The sequence below is a fragment of the Haemaphysalis longicornis genome, unplaced genomic scaffold, assembly GCF_048455015.1.
Source record: "Haemaphysalis longicornis isolate Haplotype H1 unplaced genomic scaffold, Haemaphysalis longicornis Haplotype H1 scaffold_75, whole genome shotgun sequence".
Classification (NCBI taxonomy): domain Eukaryota; kingdom Metazoa; phylum Arthropoda; class Arachnida; order Ixodida; family Ixodidae; genus Haemaphysalis; species Haemaphysalis longicornis.
The window spans coordinates 46748-67460 of NW_027526434.1; the positions used below are offsets into that span (position 1 = coordinate 46748).

At 47.2% G+C, this 20713-nt stretch overlaps 1 protein-coding gene across 6 annotated transcripts in view; it reads left to right on the forward strand.

Moving 5' to 3' along the window:
- The window catches only part of LOC144148072 (uncharacterized), an 81863-nt gene that overhangs the window by 35834 nt on the left and 25316 nt on the right, over nucleotides 1-20713 (forward strand). For all 6 annotated transcript variants that reach the window (XM_077679664.1, XM_077679667.1, XM_077679666.1 and 3 more), the window contains exon 15: nucleotides 8600-8744. In XM_077679664.1, the coding sequence (XP_077535790.1) occupies nucleotides 8600-8744 (145 nt within the window). The remainder of the gene's footprint in view (nucleotides 1-8599; nucleotides 8745-20713) is intronic.

Sequence of the window (20713 nt, forward strand, 5' to 3'; positions counted from 1 at the left end):
AACTGCCATTAGGAACTTTTCTATGGACTTGTAAACCTTTTCGTATTGGGTCATGAAATTACTAAGGCCCATAGGAGTGTGATCCGATGAGTCCCCCTTAACACTTAATGCGGTCACATGGGACAAGACGTGTGTTTAGTGGTACAGTGTAGACCGCCTGTAATGCATGTCACGAAAGCCATGAAAATCCGCACTATGCAAGCAGTACCGCACTATAAACAAAACATGCAAGAATCCAACCAAATCGCAACCTACCTTTCAACCATTCTTTGTTTATCATCGCTCACACGACGGCCTCTTAAAAGCAAGAGGTGTGATGTTTTTTTCGTCTTTCTTTCTACATCAACCGCTGCTGCATGGTCTTGATGCTGCTGCACAGTCTTACAAACTGCGAGCACAGCTTTAACTTGCTTTGTGTTTGTGTTTTGAAAGAGCACGGATGCATTTCGTAGCGTCTGTGCCACGGGATGACGTGATAAGAGTGCGAGCGGGTTTTTTTTTTTTTCACCCCCACCTTACATTTGCGATGTCGAAGGCGTCATCAGCACAACGTGCAGGTAGTGGAAACTTCCGGCATCGCGGCTCACAATCTCCAGATGTTTGAAAAGGGAAAGGGTGGTTGTAACATTCAAACAGAAGCAACTTGCTATCTTCAGAGGTGTCTCAAGCAAGGGCAGTTGTTGTTATCACGTGAGTGCAAACAGAATGCGCAAACTAAAGGGTGCCTTTGTTTTTCTTTTGTGTCTCGAAGTTAGAGGAGAGCAGGGAGTGCACGCAGTGTCAGATGGCTGATTCAGTCTTTTCTTTTTTTTTCAAGACCCTAAAACAATGCTGCAGCCCCAGCTGATTGACTGTGTGCCCAACGCCGCCTGTATAATCCTTTCCTAACGCGTGAGCCGAAAATGGCCAAACAGCCACTCTCCTGTTGCTCTCTCTTACCCTTTCCCGCTCCGTAGGCTTCCTACATGCTTTCATGTCCGCCAGCCAGCGCCGCTTCTCGGAAACTATGCAAAATAGTTGACAGTTTTTCTAGTGTTCCCCAGGCGGCGCTCCCACGCCTTCGGGGCAAGCTGACAGACACACGCTGTAGAAGTGGGTGCAGTGTTTGCAACTCGAGAGCAGTGACGTGAGGCGGGACGTCCGCCGGCGTGCGCCACATACCGGATGAGTGCCTGAACTAAGCGTCCCTACCGCTCCCATTGAAAAGCGGGCGACGCGTTAGGCAATGTTTATACAGGCGGCGTTGGTGCGCCGGTCAATCAGCGGACCTGCCAAAAAACCTTGCTATAAACTGTATTACGCTTCTGGCCACCGCGGCGTAAACGGTATGCTTACGCATTCAGTTCTATGGGAGGCAAACCGGCGGTCACAAAAATTCGTGTTATATCCGGTCCCGCACTATAAGCGATTACCGTATAAACCGGATTATAGGTCGACCCGGTATATAGGTCGACCCCCTACCTTGAGGTGGGAAAAGTTGACAAAAAAAATAATTCGGCACAGAAGCGCACTCACAATGTCTATATTTATTTTCGACGCCCGTCCGCCACTGACACTCACTATGCCTGCCGAAGTCACTCGTACGAGCTCTCAGAGTCGTCCGAGGATGACTGCTTCGCACTGTCATCTTCCATGCCATCAGGCGCGTTGCTGATGGAGCACTTCCTGAACGCTCGTGTAACCATGTCGTCGGGCAGCGACTGCCCAGAGAAGGACACCCAGCTTGACACGGTCGCAACCGGCCCGTATAGGTCTTTTTGTTATCGCCGGCTATCCACTCATTGTACAGTTCGCGGAGCCGGTCCGTGCATGGCCTCCGGAGCGATCGTGAGCGAAGTTCCCGGACGAAGTCCGCCACTTTGTTCTCCAACTCGGGGTGCACCGCTTGACGTCCACGGAACGATCGGTTTCGGGGGTTGCACGCGCACAGCTTAGCTTTCTGGCTCCGCCAGTACCGCACACTTTTCCCCGAAACGCCTAACTGGCGTTGCGCCGCCATATTCCCATTCTGCTCGGTGACTCAATCGCCGTCAGCTTAAACGCCGCGGTGAACTGGCGTCGACTGCCGCCACTCATCTCGGAACAGAGACGTACAAAAATGTACGCACGCACGCACAATAGACGAGTAAAAGACGAAAAACTAGAGAAAAGCGAAATCAAATAAAGGCCTGATAGTGGGAGAGAGCAGCCCGACACGAATGGTGATGGCGACCATGGAGGAAAGAAAAGTTTAGGAGGGAGCGTCACGTGACAATCGTGAAGCCTAGTTATAAAAAATAAAAAGGAAAGACTGATGGGAGGTGTTCTATTCACGTGACAGGCAAGCGGTAGTTCTTTGCGCCTCATGTGGCCTTCGCCGACGCTGCGTGCGTGCGTGCGTCTATCCGTTTGGTTGCCGGGCCGTCCGTGTATTCGAGTTTCGGCGACGAGTCATTGCGCGCAGCTCTGCCTGCAACCCGAAACGCGCAGCGGCCTGATCGTGCGGGCAAAGTGGTCGGACGGGAGAGGCAGAAAACATCTTTGTTTACTGAGCTTTCCGAAGGCAAGCAGTAGTTCTTTGCGCCTCATGTGGCCTTCGCCGACGCTGCGTGCGTGCGTGCGTCTATCCGTTTGTTGCCGGGCCGTCCGCGTATTCGAGTTTCGGCGACGAGTCATTGCGCGCAGCTCTGCCTGCAACCCGAAACGCACAGCGGCCTGATCGTGCGGGCAAAGTGGTCGGACGGGAGAGGCAGAAAACATCTTTGTTTACTGAGCTTTCCAAAGGCAAGCGGTAGTTCTTTGCGCCTCATGTGGCCTTCGCCGACGCTGCGTGCGTGCGTGCGTCTATCCGTTTGGTTGCCGGGCCGTCCGCGTATTCGAGTTTCGGCGACGAGTCATTGCGCGCAGCTCTGCCTGCAACCCGAAACGCGCAGCGGCCTGATTGTGCGGGCAAAGTGGTCGGACGGGAGAGGCAGAAAACATCTTTGTTTATGAGCTTTCCGACCCGTCGAAGTTCACGCCGCAGTCGGAGAGTTGTGTGCCGCCGCCGCGTGCAGAAGTGGAAATGATCTTTTCAACTTCGCCGCTCAGGCAAAGTTGAAAAGATCAACCATTTCAACCATTTCTTTAACCATTTATTGGCAAGGCGCAGTCAGTCCACAATTCAGCAAGGTCCCTCCCAGGCATAATCTAGCATTCGTTTTTTTTTTTTTTTTTTTTTCATATACGTATCGCACCGATCGAGCGGTCCTCAGCAGACAAACAGCCGGCGTACTGCTTGCGACGCGAGGTGGTCACACCCAACATAAGGGTTCTGAACCCGTTGTTTTCCAATGCACTGAAGTAGATAAAAACGTACCATCACGCCAGAGCACCGAAAAGGCGAACGTATGCAAAAGCGCGCGTGAGCGAAACCAAAGCTAGTTTCACCACCTCCCCGCCAACACGACACTCGTTAGGCGCGATAACTCAGCAGAATGCCAAACGCAATCGTCACAGCACACCTGGCAAACACCGCGCAGCTGTAGGCCGCTCCTGCTTGTGAATGTTTACGGCGGCGCGTTCGAGCGATCCAACGTCAGAAGTGAAATTCGGCTTGCAGCTCGTGAGGGTGCTTCGTAAGAAGGCGATCGAAGTCTCGCCTTGCTTTGAACAGCGACAGCGGCAGTACAGTTAAACCTCGTTATAACGAAATTGAAGGGGCGCCGCGATTTGCTCGTTATAGCCAATATTTCGTTATAGCCGTAGCCGACATTTACTGCAAATATTGTGCATTGTAGTTACCTAAAACAAAAAGCGGGCGAAATAGCATCTTGCTGCACGGCGATAGTCAGTAAAATAAACACATTCCGGAGGTAAAAAGGAAAAGTCACGAACCTACTTTATTGCAGTTCAAAACTCGTATTTCAAACAGACTTGGCTACGAAGAAGTCCGTAATTCCTAATGCGAGCGATGGCTCCCTCAGCTGCGGCCGCTACGTTCACGCCATCTTCGCCGCCCTCGTGCGCGCCGAAGTAGCGACGCAGCGCGTCCAGCGCATCTAGTGCCTTTGACGCCGTCCTTAGCGCTTCTTTTCAAGCCATGTGCAACAGCGCTGACGATGGACTCTCGGTTGCTCACGATGGTAGACAGCGTACTCGTCCACACGTCAAAGTCTCTTGCCACCTTTCCACGGAGTGCACCCAATTACCTTCCTTCGCGCCCGATGCGACGGCTTTTGCCGTCTTCTGTTCAAGCGTGATAGCGGTGATAGTCTATCGCTTTCGCTCCCCGCCTGTCGCACTCGCGTTGTTGGAATCACGCCGGCAGTACGATAAAAGATAAGGCTGAAGACTGCCAAAACCCACGCACACACAACTACGCAGCGACGTCGGCGATACGAACAGGGGAGGAGGAGGGGGGTGGGGGGGAGAGGAAGGAGTCTAGGTGGTGTTGCGCAACCGCGCGCGTCGTGTGCATTGGGGTTTTCGGGCTCACCGCGGATAGTCCGCGGATTCCCCGAAGCCCCAGGGATACGTGGGAAAATGGAACGTCGGACTGCTTCTCGGTGAGCCCGCGGTGAGCCCGACACTGTAAATCGAAGGGCCCCATTGTCTGCATGCCGTGCGCAGCGAGAGGAGGGTGGGGGCTTCGCGGGCGCAGCGTCCGCATGGCGCGCCAGCCAGCTTCGCGCGCGTGGCGGGAGTTTTGAACTGCTAATACAGTTGCCGCGTCACGCACTGTTGTAAAATTAACTCAAAATTTAATTTCTCAACGAAATTTGTTCGTTATATCCCGTAACGGGGAAATTTTACCTCGTTAAAACGAGGTTTTAAATTCATTGATTTCTATGGGGACTTTCAAGGGGAATTACGATTTGCTCGTTATATCCATTATTTCGTTATAGCCCGTCTCGTTATAACGAGGTTTAACTGTACTTCCACGATACGAAGCTTGGAGCGCAACGCTGGCGAACAATCTTGTGCGGCGCCTTCGGCGACGGCGCTCGCCTCCTCCTCCACCGGCAGCCAGCCGGAGCCACTAAATGCTACCGCGGGCCTGAGCGTGGTGGATCTTCCATAATGCATTGCGCGGGAGGAGCCCGAGGAGAGGAGAAAGCGGCGTCAGAGGAGGTTGGCTTGCCGAAGCTGGGCCGCCTGACGTCAGGCTCCCTCCTAACATTTTTCTTCCTCCATGATGGCGACGGACTACGCTTGCACATTTTTGCCAGACAACGATTTACATTCTGCCAATGACCGCTATATAAAACGAGGGGTGACTTTCGTGCGGATTTTTTTGGAAAAAAACTCGACCTATATTCCGGTTTATACGGTACGTTATAAATGGCATACGCTGTATATACAAGCCTGAACATGGGGGAAGACAAAAAATGGCGGCATCTCCACTCTGTGGATGATGGCGAGGGTTCAGAGTACGGGGACTTGAAATGACATCCAAGTTGCGCCCCGAGTGACATCCGGTTTGCGCCCCGACCGTCATTCGATTTGAGCCGTGAGTTGCACCTTGATTATTCCCTAAATGAAACTGCAACTCACGGCTCAAATTGCATTTCGCTTGATTTTCACTTAATGGTGGTGTGCACACGGATGGACGCGGACGGACATTGGGAGGCCCTAAGGCACTCCGCACCGTTACAGGTGAGGGAGTAAACCGTTAGACTCTCGGGTACTAATTCACGGTCGTAGCCCAATGGGTGAGACGACTGACACTAACTCTGTCTGGTCTACCAGACACAGGCTCGAATCGTGCCGGTGCCTGTGTGATTGTTTGCTATTGTAAATGCTGTGCGCACGAACGCGGATGGACATTGTGCGGTCCTAAGGTACTCCGCACCTAAAAAGAGCTTAGGAGAGGCCCCACTAGCATTAGGAGAGGTGGGGAGGAAGTCAGGTGGCTCTTTCCACCTCTCCAGCATCCCAGCAATGGTTGACAGGCGGCGGCAGAGCAGACGGTAGTGGCGAGAGCAGAGGCACGGAAGGTGCATGAAAAATACAACCAGAAAACGGTGCTGCTTAAAATGGTGTTTCCGGCTCCAGTGAGGGTGACGTCAGGGACTCCCTCGGGCCGTTTTCCTCCATGCTGGAATAAGCTCGGAAGACTATGGACAAACTTTAGCGCGAGTCCGGAGCGGAGTGTCCTAGTTGTCGTCTGCATATCACTGACCGTCTTGGCCTCCACTGTTTAGCGACAGAGCCCCGTCGCAACATTCCCTCATAGTTTATTGAACTGCAAGTTTAGAGTGCGTAGGCCGTGTTCCGAGCTTTTCGGTTGGTTTTGTGTCTTACAACTGTGTTACGGGGAAACTGGAGTCGGTAGTGGAGGCGGTGGCCTTTGTCACTCTGAGTGACATCGCAGTCATTGGCTGTATGGACAGGTGACTTGGTGGTGTTAACTGTGCACCGTGTAGAGGCTGCATTTGGTAGACAATGCATTGCGAGGCCCTTGGAAGGCCCATGCAGTATTCGGAAAGCAAGCTCAAGTTCTGTCACAAGGCATCCTTTACGTAAGGGTGGGAAAAGGACTGGCCGTGTGATCTAGCAACCTTGTTGAAGGCACCCTTTTCGCAGAAAGTTGGGTAGTTAGGTTAGTTGATTGATTGATTGTAGGGTTTAACGCGCCGACGCAACGCAGGCGATGAGGCGCGCTGTAGTGGAGGGCTCCGGATTGATTTTGACCACCTGGGGATCTTTAACGTGCGCCGAAATCTCGTACTCACGGGCGTTTTTGCTTTTCGCCTCCATCAGAAAAGCGGCCGCGGCGGCCGGGAATCGAACCCGCGACCTCGTGCTCAGCAGCGCAACGCCTTAGCCACTGAGCCACCGCGGCGGGTGGTTAGGTTAGTTCGCGACGGCCATAGTGCGTATGGCGTGTAAACAGGACTGCCCTTTTTACAACCAATAGGGAAGGGGCGGTCGGTTTGAAGCGCTCAGGCCAGCCAGGTCCGTCCGTCCGTGGCTGGTCCCCACAGGGAGCTTACCATATTTACTCAATTGTAACGTGCACCCCTTTTTTTCCCGGAAACTGCGGCGCAAAATCATATGTGTGTTAGAGTCAAATACTAGGCAGGACAGTGCTAATGGTTCCTTATCATTACCGACTTAGCAGGGCAGCCATAATCGCACGCTTCTGCGGTCTACAGCAACACCAAAGTAAAATAAAAAAAAGGGCTCGCAGGGCCTTGCGAGCGCACCGGGTACCAAGAAAAATGAAAAAGAAACACTCTTGCAGATAGCATGCCCAAAGTAGCTTGGCTGCACGTTTCTCTACTTTGCCCCGATGAAGGAGAAAGAGGGTTAAACGTGCGGAGTACCGTTCAGTGCGCCCACTTCTACAGGGGACTGCTGTTCTGGGACGGCCTCTCAATGAAAATGTTTTTCACATTTTCCCGCGTTTTCGTGATTTGAGTTTGAAGGGCAGTTCCCGTGGGTTCTTTGTCATAGAGTATGTCGCGGCTTAAAGGGTGACAAGAGCCTACCTATCACGGTAATAAAGGAATATCTACGAAAGAAAGTTTGGCACACAGCTGAAATGCAGGCTTCAAATTTTTCTTCGCAGATACTTACTCCACCTTGAGAATTTCCCCTAAATCTTGCCGACTAAACGAAATTCTTGCACCCATGAAGGGCTCGTTCTGTGGTCAAGATAACTATTGCATTTATTTTCTTTGCGGTCGCTAAAGTAAGGTGCGCATTATGATCGAGGGCACGTTAGGTTCAAGTAAGCACACTAACATTGCGGCAGATGTTTGGTCGCCACTTTGATCAGGAGTGCAGATGACTACCCCTTGCACGACTCTTCCCCACACTATCGTCTCCTCTCTCACATGTGTAACTTTGTTTTCGCCATGAATTTCGTTCTGGCAAGTGGGTCGTTTTTGCGTGCAGAAAACGCTTCGTACTCTTTAGCTGTGTCAATGTCGTGTGGACGAAACGTGAAATTTGAAAACTCAGCTAAGTTATCGTCATAGTCTTACTTTTCAGTCCAATAAATTCCCGAAAAAGTGCTCTTTTAGCACAAGTTTCGTCTTTGAAAGGGGCTGAAAAGTGTCAGAAGGCAAAAGTTATATTTAAGTTTGGTTTGGGAATACGGGAGTCAGTAAGATTTTAAGAAGAGTGGGAGGATTTTGTGTGAGGCTATTTGAGTACCTGTAGAGAAGCATTTTTTTTTTGTGGTGTTAATACCTACATCAGGGATGTTGTACCATGCTTGTGTGGGGTGAAAATTTTTGCTTTTTTGTTGTTGCATGACAAAGTTGGTTTGTCACAAAATTATTGTGCATAAAGGTGGCGCTGGCGTTATTTTTCCTTTTAAACGGGAAGGGGTAGCCTGCATTGTGTCTGACTTGGATGCTGTCTTCGCCAAGCAGTCTTGGGGGCCGGTTTTGTTTGAATTGGAACGGGGCTGAATATGGCGGGTGGTCCAGTAAGACCACAACGAAGCAGTTTAAAGGGGAAATTGGAACACACTCACTGAGAAGAAACGCATCCAGGCTCAATTATCCGCTGCAGTAAAGTGGTACCTTTCCATGATTTGGAGAAAGCAGGGCATTATCATTCATTTTGCATGCACCTGTGCCTCTGTCTGAAGCCACTGCGGGGCGCTGTCGTCTTCTCGTCGCAGGGTGACTCGTCACCGGCCCACCACGAGCTCGGTGGCGACTCGATGAGCTCCTCCGGCGTGGGGAGTCCGCGTGGAGGAGCCGGCGGACCTCGGCAGCCGCCCGCTCCGGCCGACTGGGTCCGCCGCGAGCGGCAGGGGAAGAAAGGTGAATTCCGATACTTTTAAAGGCCTCGCCCTGCTTCCGCTGTCAGGAAAGCCGCAAGGAAAGGAGGACTCTTCCACGTCCCCCACCCCTCCCAATCCTCGCTACGGAACAAAGTGTCGTTTCCTTTTTCTTTACTGCGCAATCGACGGAACCGCAATTGTGAAAGCCAGGTTCGAGATGCGCCTCCGATCGGTGTCGTCGTCTGCCGTTGTGCTGCTTGAGCAGACGACGCAAAATGGACACTTAGCAGACGACGGTGCTGCGATGAAATGGGGAAAAGTGCGGGGAATTATTTTCCCCGCGGCGGGGACGGCCGCTCTGAACAAAGTCCACGTTGCATTTGTCGACCTCCGGGTGGAATCAGAAACCGTTTTCGAGCTGTTGCGTGTAGTCGGGAAGAAGAGCTGTCGGCCATTGCGCTTTTCGCGAAACTGAATCGACAGCGAGATGCTTTTACCCCCTTGGTGTACGACTAACCTTTCGGAGAAACCAAGAGGGCAGCCCTGACAGCTTTCTTTGTTTCTGTTTTGTGTTCTTTGAGGTTCGCTCTCTTGAAAGTGATTCGCTCTCTTGATTCGCTCTCTTTATGAAATGCTGCCGCGTTATCCCCACCCAGTTAGCGTGAGGAGAGAACACACTTTTTTTTATCTTGAAAAGAACACGTTTTTGTTTTTTCCTCGCTGCCAGACTTGTCCTGGAAGAGTTGTGTGTATACAGGTCAACGATGCAGCAATGCATTTAAGCCTTTTCGTGGCTATGGCATCGGAAATGGAGAACATTTTCGTCAGTTGAAAACACACCACACCCAGAGTTATTCAAATGTCATTTTCTTCCCTTGTTTGTTGTCAGAGAGAAACATCGCACCACCCCTAACAGTCCAAACGTTTAAACTTACTTGGGTAAAAAGTTGCAGAGCAAGGACTGTACTTAATAGGCTGTTTAGGGAACCAAATGTTTGGTGCAGGGTAACGGTCTGCGGGCGACTTCTTTTTTTCCCTCGAGATCAGAATTAATAAAGCGTGGGGTAGTTTGTGAAATATTTTGCATTCAAGATATGTGCCGCAGCACTTTTTTTTTTCTGAATTTGGAGGCAATTATTTAAAAATTAAAAAAAAAAGTGTTTTACTTTGCCTCGTGTCAGTGATCCCATAAACGAGCAGCATTATCAGTTTCAACCGGGTGGTTGCGAAAAGGCCCGTTTTTGTTCTTGTCACTTTTGACGGAAAGACGGGAGGTTGTGTACATCCAAGGAAGGCTCAAGAACACCCTTCTGTACAGATTAATAATTAGATTTCTCTCCCCATCGCCCCCGACAACGTCAAACACTGGCTCGATGTTCGGGAAGCTGTTGGACGCGCGATACCAACGCGTGCGTCCAGAAAGCTTTAACCAGTTGCGACGAAAAGCTTAGCGTGTTGTTCAACCTTGCGAGCAACTCGGGAAAGTTGCTGTAACACATTGAACTTTGTTAGCAACTTGTTGACACTTGTTGGCAACTGCTTCGAGCGTTATCTGTGTTAGCACATTAGCTGTCTTGCTGCTCGTTGTTTGCTGTCGCCTTTCGCAGTGTGTTGTTCTCGCCGCAGTTTGAACCAGTTGTCTGTGCTCCAAGGGCGTTGTTTTGTTTTGTCTTGTCTTGCCCCCGTCTTGTGCAATGCAGCGGCTAGTGTTGAAACACGTAGGCATCCAGAACGGAGAGCACAGTGAATACGGCTACTGTAACGTCGGGTATCCCGATGTGTCGTTTGCACTCGTTAGCCCTGTACTGCTTTTAGTCTTGCGAAAATGTTGATGAACCAACGCGACGCTGTGTGTCAGCCATCGTTTTGATTCAAGTGTTGCATAGCTTAGAGGCGCAGATTGTTTATGAAGGGTCAACCCGGAATTGTTTTTGCTCATATGCTGAGTGAGTTTCCTTGAAAGAAAATGTGGCATGCTTTGTACTGTTTGGTCTGTTGAAGTAAGCTTTTCACAGTAACAGTGGCAATACAGTGATAACAATGTTATAGTTGGTGTAAATTTGGGCCTGAAGTTTGTACCTGTTCACTTGCATGCGAGAAGTTTTTGTAGATGCTTGGCAACAGTAATGTAATCAAAGTGTGTCAACACATTTCGTTTTTGGACACTAGGTGAGATTGGTGTAAGCCGAGAAAGATCAAAGCGTCGTTGTGGTTTCAGACCTCGCATTTCCGAACTTGTATACTGCCAGTTTGACGTTTCGTAGCTGCCACGCCAAGCCAAGCCAAGGCGAGCCGAGGCTGGAGCCAAGCCAAAGCCAAGGCCATAGCCATAGATGATGGCAGGATATTCAGGCAATGTTTTGACGCTGGAAAATGCATTTAAGAGCTAAGCAGTTGGAACACAAATGTTTGCTGAAGTGCGTAGAGGGCATCTTCTGAGCGACAGCTATTGTTAAGTGTGGCAATCAAATAAGTAGAGCAGAGCTTTCCACGCTTTGTCAGTGTTGGTGTCTGCTAGACATGTTACTTAGCGTGCAGAAATGTAGGCTCGAGGCTTTTGACAAAAAGAAGAGGTCTGTCTTAAAAGTGGTGTCTTGGAGTCATGTTGGTGATGTGCTGTGAAGCGTAGCAAATTGTTTGTAGCATTAGTTGTCACTTGCTCAGCGCATTGTGTCTTCTCGCCAACAATGTGTGTGTGTGTGTTGCTTGTAGTTTGTTTGTTGCTGGTGTCTGTCCAGAGTTGTAGGATTCCCTCCAAGGCTTCCTTTTGCTTTCCTCAAAGACGTTCACACTTTTTTTTTAGTTGTTGGTTGATCATTTCACGCCATTGTCGTGTCCCCCGTTTGTCACTTTCCGGAAATCGTTCCGTTTTCCCGCAGCTCGTTTCCGCGGTTCCGTTTTGAGCTGCGTCCATCTTGATGTGTAAGGCTTTACACGTTTTGTGTTGTTGTAACACCGTTGTGGCTTGGTTTATCCTTCGTTTAAAAACAAGATCCCGAGGCTTTTTCTCGGGTTGGCGTGTAGTGAGTTTGACCTTTGATGCGCTGCTTATCAAGCGCGCTGTGAATAAACGCGGCTGCAGCATTCTAGAGTTTTGCTGTGTAAGCAAACGCATGCGGGCCAAACATTCCGTTACCAAGGCAGCAGTTTATTGCCCGTGTTCGTTCTTGGCTTCATTGTATCAACGTTCCGGCAAATTTGCGCGTTTTTATGCGCTCAATGAGAGAGAGTCTTGCCGGGTGTTGCGGACAGCAGAGGTGGTGCGTCAATCGTTGTGACATTCCCATCTCCATGAGGGCAGCTCTTCCACCAAACGTTATTGCGTTGTCGATTCCAGATCGCCGTGTCTAGAGTTCTCCCCTTCTCCCTTTTTCCGTCCTGCCTAACGACGATGAGAGAGTCATGTTCTTCCAAACATTCCCCACTTGTGTACATAGAGGACTACTTTTAAAATTTATTTGCCACTGTTTTGGTGGAACGACATCGCCAGTTTCCGTGGTTTGGAACGGTTGAGGCAGTGCTCGAAAAGAATCTCGTCACGTTCCTTGCGATGTTCTTCGCCGTGAGGTGACGTTTGTGTTGGCAGCTTCGACAGCTGTCGGTTGTAACGGGCGGTTTCGGATTCGTTCCGACCTTTCGTCGTTTCCTCCTGACATGCTGCTACCGAACAAATTTCGAGGCGTGCGAGTTGCGAGTTTGGGGCCAAGGCTTTGTAGGAGAATGCACCTGTTGTACCCCAGAGCCCCCACGGTTGTGTTTGAAATGTGTCGTTACTTGGCAGTCCCAAGTTTCCCGCCAACGCCTCGAAGCTGTACATTGTGGGTTGTTGAAAGGCCGCATCGCGTGTGGCAACGGCAGGAGGTGTATTTCGAACGGCACTTGGCTGTTGTCGATTGCAGAACAAAAAAGTGCCTTAGAGCTTGTTTGTCGGATCGACGGACTGCTTTCTCCGAGCCGGATTCTGGAAGAGGAGTTTTAACTGGCAGAATCGTGCGTTTTGTCTGTCGAGAGAGCGCGTCGGCGATGTCGGCGAGCGGTTTTTGGCGCACTTATCCGAGTGTTAACAGCGCTTTAACGTAAATGTTAACAGAGACATGTTAGCGAGAGAAGATAGATATATATACTTACTATATATACAGAAGTTACACAGAGTGAAGATGCGTATTCCAGAATGCCATTCTGCTGCTCCACGTTTCTCGCATGTCGTTGCGCCCCTTTTAAATAAACTCTTGTTTTTATTTTGTGTTCGCATACCACCTACCTCTCGATTTTTTTTTTTTTACTTTTTTTGTGTGCAGAGCTGAAGAAAAATTATTTGTGTTGTGGTTTAGCCTTGATGTCACATTCCACTGGTCACATTCCAGTTGTCGTGTGTGTCTGCGACGGTTGGCATTCCCTTTTTTTGTTTATTCCCCCCCCCCCCCCCTCTATCTGCGGGCGTGAGTGTCCGCCGTGCTTCTTCTGGGTGTGTTACACTTTTTATCGAGTCTTGTACATGCTGGAGAGGCTGACTGGCTTGCATCAATAAAGTCTTCCCCACCTTACCATTAAGGGGGGACGCGGGGATCAGATTTCGAAAAGTGACCAAAAAATCGTTTTTTCAGAAGTCACATTTTCGGATTGCACGTTTTATATTCTATGCGTTCACAAAGTTTCCCCGCCGCAAACGATCGCGAAGTGCCAAAGAAAAATATTTATATCGGCTGAGGTGGCAAAATATTTCCTCAAAATGACGAAAACACGGCAATTTTCGCAGCGCTGTATCTCCGGAACGACGCTACCGGGCGCCGCCATCTTGGTCGCGTTAGATCGGCCGGCTCTTTAACTTTCGTTTTCCGGTCGCTCATTTTGTCATCGCTCGCTCACAAACGCACAAACGGCAGAAAAAGAAAGATAGTGAAACGAAGCAACCGATAGATGGTAACACGCGATTGGCTGTCCGGCCGCATTTTTTGACACGGCTCTCCTGATTGGGCGCCGCCATGACAGCAAAAACATGGCCGCCGGTCTGCTGCGCATTTTACGCGCACTGCGCTCCCGATGTTTTCAAGGTTTCCCGGTCGACTCGGTAGCAGTTTACTCGTTTTATCTGTTCCGGTACTGAACAGTGACATTACTGTTATCACGGCGATGATACTTGAGATCGTGCGCCAGATAGGGAAGTGCGCGGCTCGAAAGACGCATCGAAAACGTGCCCGCGACGTCGCCGTGGTCTGTCCTTGAGTGGGAAGCGCGGTGCGTGCGCCTACAGTTGCGGTTCGTGAAGCGAACTTTTGGACGCATTGTGAGCATTGCGATGTTATAAAACGCTGAGGTATTGCTGTGTTTCACAGCGTGCTCGCGAGCTTCGGGAATGGAATGACCGACTCGCCAGAAGTTGCGGCGCGCGCTGCATTGGCGCGACGTGTTCGGGCAGCGACCGATAGCGGGATCGATTGCTATTGCACGCGAGTAATAATGATTGATGTACGCGAAGTGAAATTTAATGGGAAAAGCGAAGTGACCAACCATATCAAGGTTACCTAAATTACGATCGTGGGGAACGTGCGCGTAAGGGATTGTAGGGGGGAGGGGGGGGTGCAATGAACCGTCACCCAGCTTATTTGAGAAACTTTTGTCGTGGCTCTAAACTAGTTCGTTCAACGAAGTCTGGGATTACAAAATAATATTTTCAGTGTTAAATAAATTAGAAAAAACGCCGTAAGGGTGCAGCGTTCACAATTCGATATTTTTATTGGGTTTTATTTTTTCGCAGTGTTTGCAATTCTGTTTATTTTGCAATGATTGATTCTCCTGAAGGTGAAGAGCATGGTATGCTAAAATTAATCAATGTTGTAATTGTGTAAAAAAACTATATTCTGCTTTCAAATAGCTCATGTAATGCTTGTGGTGCCCAGATATAACTTTTTGACACTGAACAGCCTCATGTACTAAGCTGTAGCTTTGGCAATGTTATGAAACCAAGAAATCTGCTGAAAGTCTACTGGAACATTAATATAAAACGAAACCATGCCTTACTCTTCATTTTGGAGACAGCTATGCATTAGGCATACATCAAGTAAAGTTTAGGTACCCTAGTAGCCCATAGCGAACTTTGGTATTACACTAGGTGTAAAACTGGTGCTTCTGCCATCTGAAGGCCTGCACATGAAAACCTTCAATTGGCCAGGAAGGCCTCCCAGATTCACCAAATCAAAGGGCAAAGGTCTTTGAGGTTGTCCCCAAGCAAGGACAGCAAGGACTATGCTGCTGGTACAGTTTGAAAAATCGTGAATTCTTCGTAAACTTCAAGAGCCGTTTTCTCAGAAGTGCGTTTTACGAGTTCTTCGTTGCTCGTGGAAAGGATAGCATGGCAACCACTGGACGGATTTTGACACTGTTAGTTTTATTTCAATCCTTGAAGAGTTCTGCAGGGTATGACATTCTCGGATTTTCATTTTAGGGCCTAGATATTTTTTAAGTGACATTTACGGCAAAGTCAGCTGTATACTACTGGGTACAGGTGAAAATAATGTTCTCTGCAAAAAAAAATGAAGGGTGTAAAAAAAATTCGAAGAATGTCATACCCTGTAGTGTTCTTTTGACTACAATTCAAAAGTATTCTGAACTTCCTACCACATGTCAATACCTTGCTAGGCTTTCCACGAGCAGGCAACATGTACGCCTCTGTAACACAAAAACTAATGAAGGTATCGTTCTTAAATTTCAAAATTCACCATTTGGAGTGTTTTCCAATGCGCCTACCAAATTTCATTACTCTATGTCAAAAAATAAAAAAGTTTGCTCCGATCCCCACCTCCCCCCTTAACAAAACTAAGGCCCGTGTCCTGTCTTCTGTCCACTGGCTTCAGTGTGTGCTTTCAAGTGCGTTGAAGCCGTGTTGCTGAGGCTCTGTGAGTGCCTGTTTTGCTAAGGCCACTGACCTGAGATTTGGTGTTTAAAGAAGGGCAGAAGACGGCCGACTATCTTTACTCAAGATAATGGTGTTCAAAAAATACTGAAAATTTACTGTCTTTACTTCCTTAGGCTTATCCTTATCCTTAGGACTATCCTTAGGCTTATCCTTAGACTTATTCTTACTATCCTTAGACTTCGGCTTTACTAAAGATAGAATGTAGGTAGTGTACTATGTTACTACCATCTGTAGCCTGCTAGCTTTACTGAACGGTAGAATGAACACTGAAGATAGCGGATTCAAAGAATGCTGATTATGATGTACTATCTTTGCTTCTACTATCTTTAGTCTATTCAATTTTTACTGAAGGTAGAAGAAATACTGAGATAAAGGTGTTCAAAGAAAACTAAAAATATCTGGTCAATCTTGAATACCGCTAATTTTAGGGTTAATTTTATATCTTGTTTTGATTTTGTTGGCTAATTTGCAGGAAATTTTTTTCCCCCGGAAAAATTGTAAGATTATGCGGAGTTTGGCGATAACAGTAGTAAGGTGATGAATTGGGCTAGTTGGTTCTGCATGTTTGAAAACTGCGCTTGAGGTTACTAAGGACAGACAAACAGACGACGTGGACAGCACGAGCGCGTGCTGTCCACGTCGTCCGTTTGTATTCATTTCAAGTGTGTCCTTAGTAACATCAAGCGCAGTTTTCAAACTTGGCGATAACAGCCATGATAGAAATGCTTAACTTGGTGGTGAAGGTATGAAGTTTTTTTATTAATCACGGTAGTCTTTCTGGGGCTGCTCATACATATGCGAAAATTTTGGTTTGTTTGTCTGTCCCTCAATTCAGCTGCCCGGCGGAAATGTAAAGAATTCTTATATAGGCATATATATACTATTGGCAAATGTATAGGCAAATATTTAGGTTCGTATATAGGCGAAAAAATTTCAGTCAAATAAATCTAGGAATATGCTCCATATTTGACTACATTGTTCAGCAAAAAGATAATGTTATATTTATTTGAGGAAGAAGCAGAAGACTATCGTCTTTGGACGACATTTGCAGCGATGTAAGCAGATACACGGCCAATTTTTTTAATTTGCCATTTCATGTAGCTATTACAAGTTCAGATAGCAGTCAAAGCTGTGTCCTGCTTCATCACCGTCAAACATCATCTGCTCCGTGAGAGACAGTCTCTGAGAGATGCTGCCACCGTTTAATTTTCCTTGCTTTATGGAATGTTTAATTGACTATATAATTGCAAAATAACCTATATTTGGGGTGGTGTGCATCTCGGTTATAGTAAAAGAGATCAGGAGATAAGATAAGAGATGAAAGAGATAAGTAACAAGTGATATAGTAAAAGAGATAAGTTAGTGTAAGAGATAACGGTATAACTTCCAGCATACCATTAATTAATTGAGCGAATATATCTACTTAGGCCAAGTTGTGACCCTGGATCCCAACCATGAGGCAGAGATGATTAGAAGGATAAGGATGGCGTGGATTCGGCAGGCATTCTCAGATAATGAATAGCAGCCTACCATTGTCCCCGAAGAAGAAAGTGCATGACAGCTGCATCTTACCGGTACTCACCTACAGGGCAGAAACTTGGAGGCTCACTAAGAGGGTTCAACTTAAATTGAGGATGACTCAGCGAGTAATGGAACAGAAAACGATAAGTGTAACATTAAGGGACAAGAAGAGCAAAGTGGATCAGGGAACAAACGCGTGTTAAGGACATATTAGTAGAAATTAAAAAGAAGAAATGGACGTGGGCAGGGCATGTAATGCGAAGGCAAGATAACAGCTGGTCATTAAGGGTGACAGAGTGGATCCCTAGAGAAGGCAAGCGTGCAGGGGGTGGCAGAAAGGTAGGTGGGCAGATGAGATCAAAAAGTTTGCGGGGATAGATTGGTCACAGTTAGCACAGGACCGGGACAATTGGAAATGTATGGGAGAGGCCTTTGCCCTGCAGTGGGCGTAGATAGGCTGGTAATGATGGTGATTTACCACTAATATGATGGTGCAGCTTTCTTGCTGCTGTTGATTGGCAGGGGAACGTATGATACGCGTGAGTGCAATCTTAGTTTGTGCCAGGACGTTGGCAGCCTTGGCTGATAGCCAAGGAATTCCATCAGTCACTTGTTACTAAGGGTTTGTCTGATATTATCAGTTAACACCTACTTCTTTTTTTTAACAATTTTTCTTATGCTCTAATGTTGATGCACCTACATTGAAGTGGAACAGTAAACTAAACCTAACCGAGGCACTGAGACAGACGTTTTCAGATGTTCTGACAGCTTCATGCGACTTCGAAGCATAACCGTTAGAATTCTGACATTTTGCCAGGTGTTCTGAACTGTGTGCTAGCTTGATGCAAAAAAAAAAAAAAAAAGCAACCGTGCTAGCTAATGCAGATCTTTGTTTTTCAAGCCACTAGAAGTGTACTACATTACATGCTGGTTTTCCCACAAAGCTTTATGATAGTTGAGGAATACTTAAGGTGGGATACTGCTCTTAAAACAGCTTCCTTAAATTACTCTGTGAAACCTGTCAGTCTTGCAGCTTTTTTCCCCCGCTGATTTCGAATATGCCGTTATTTTTTCAGTTGGTCAATGACTTGCCAAGATAATTAGAGATAATTAGCCATTTCTGGAGGAAGAATAAACAAAACAGGGTTAGTCATAAAACTGTCATCTTTATGTAACCCTGGTGAGTGCAGTAAAAGAATCGGCTTTTTGATGCACCGCTTGGAAAGTTTTGACAGGAAAGGTGGCAGCCAGAAAAACTGGTTTCGCCTTCCAAGCCCAAACTTCGAACGGTCGTAACTTCTGCTACAGACCAGATGGAATGACAATGTTAGCCTTAGTGCACTCCTTGATTTGTGCAAAGCTCACTGGTACCTTGTTCAGCTGCATCCTTCCAGCAGTATTTTTACAAAGGGTGTCAAGAAAATCAAACAAAAATCCAAATGAATTTGAATATAGTCGTTGAATATGAAAAACTACATATGGCCCCCATCATAACTGTAAAAATGGAGCTTTTGATCAAAGAGCCATGCGGCCCCTTAATTATGAACTAGTGGCCACTTTCTTTCAAAGTCTCTATGATGTCGCAGGATCTTGTTTGTGCATTGGTGGCCACCGACTTAAGCTACCTCCATGAAAATATAACTGGGTGGTTGTAGTGGGGCATCCAGTTTTGTTTAAATCGTATTTTTACTTAAATGCTGGTTTGCAGTAAACACATTGATACCTAAGTTTGTAGCATTACCTCTGTAGTGTGACTACCGATGTCATGTAGGGTAAAAATTGATAGTTGCTCAATATTTGCTCTGTTATATTGGTTACAAAAATCTCTTTCATGGCTGCAGTAGAGCTGGGTGGCCAGTTCTTCCAAATTAAACTAGTTTGTATTTTTTTTTTCATGTACTCTTTGAAGAAGTGCCTCCAAGCTAGCTGCTTACGGGAATCCATCTTGTATGAAAATCTGCACAGATTAGCCTGCGCTCGTTCCAGCTACTTCTGGAGGTGCCTGTACATTTAAACAGCTTTTGACAGAGGCCGCTCCTGTTCTACAACCACAGGTTTATCGGGCTGTTTTAGGAAAAAGAAAATGTGCAGGGTTAATTGGAAACGGGATTTTTTCAGTGCGTCTCACATACTCAGATGAAAAAATGCTAATTGGTTTCAAGTGGTCCCAGCTCAACCGGTTTATTAGCCGAAACCTGAGACCAATAGCAACTGGGTTTATTGCTATTGGTCCCAACTGGGCTTATTGCTATCGGACCAGTAGCAACTGGTTCCAGTTGGAACCCGTTGCTGTTGGTTCCACTTGGGTAGGTACGATTGCCAGCAACAAAGGCAGCAAAACAATATTTTACCATCTGAAGTGTGGGTATAATGTAAAGTTTTTAAGTGTTCAGACTTCATCTGCATGTAGTACACGTGACACGTGTTTTGCCACGTGTGTGTGTGACACTGGAAAGGTTGACGGCTGCAAGCATCTGCATCTCTGTAAGACAAGTGGAACTCTTCGGCATCGTAGCAGGCACACACACTGATTGGATGGTAAGATATAAATGGAGATCAGTTTGTTTGCCTCAAGCTCTCTGGAAAGTTTCTTGCATTGGCCGTGCATCGTGATCCCACACTAACATTGCCAATTAACACATGCTTGCCATCTGGTCGACTTCTTAAGATCTTGGAGGAGCAGTTCCTTTGTAAGTACGCAGTGATATGTGCTGCAGTTTTGCAGATATTATAAAACTGGCATGTATTGTAAAGTGGGCATGTTGAAGTACACGGCTGGCCAAATAACCAAGATTGCTTGTTACGCGTGGTTTATGGTGACTGACAACTTCAGATTTGGTTAAAGATGGATAGGACATCATATTCTGAATGTCGGTAGGATGGTGCCGGGTTGATGTTGCCAACAATGTCTGTGGCTTAACAAACCTAAGGTGCCAAAAGGCTATTGCATGATTGTGCATGAGGAAGTGCTTAAGTGTAATTTCTCCAGTGTGGAATGATAACCAAGCCATTTGTTAGAGAACGGCGTATTCATATGCGCTTCATTCGTTAACACCCCAACTAATAATCGCGATTATTCCATCTGCTTTTTGTCTTGTGACACCTTTGTTTCTGCTGAACGCTTGCTGTTTGTGCATGTTTAATTTGTTTTTTTTTAAATCTAATGTTCTGTCCCTCTGCTTAACCCTTTGTATTCCTACATCTTTACACAAACTTTGTAACCCACCTAAGAGTGGTATTGTTGAAAATCCTGAATTCCTGTGTGTGCCCTTAAATGCACAAGTGTATGCGCAAACTTGACAGACCCAGGAAGTATTTGGGATTGGGCAATAACACATTTCAGGCATTTTGTTCCTCGAAGGTTGAGGTCTGAAATTAATTCTGTTAATAACATTTCCTTTTATTTAAGTAAAAACGTAATTCTTAAGCAAAAATCAGTGTTATATGAGATGACCTAAGATATAATAAAGAACAACGAGAAGAACTCTGTAAACAAGCTTCTGGCTTTTCAGTTTTCTGCAACAGATTGAGGGATTAGGATGGTCTAACAATTTTGTCAGAGATTTGAAAGGTGT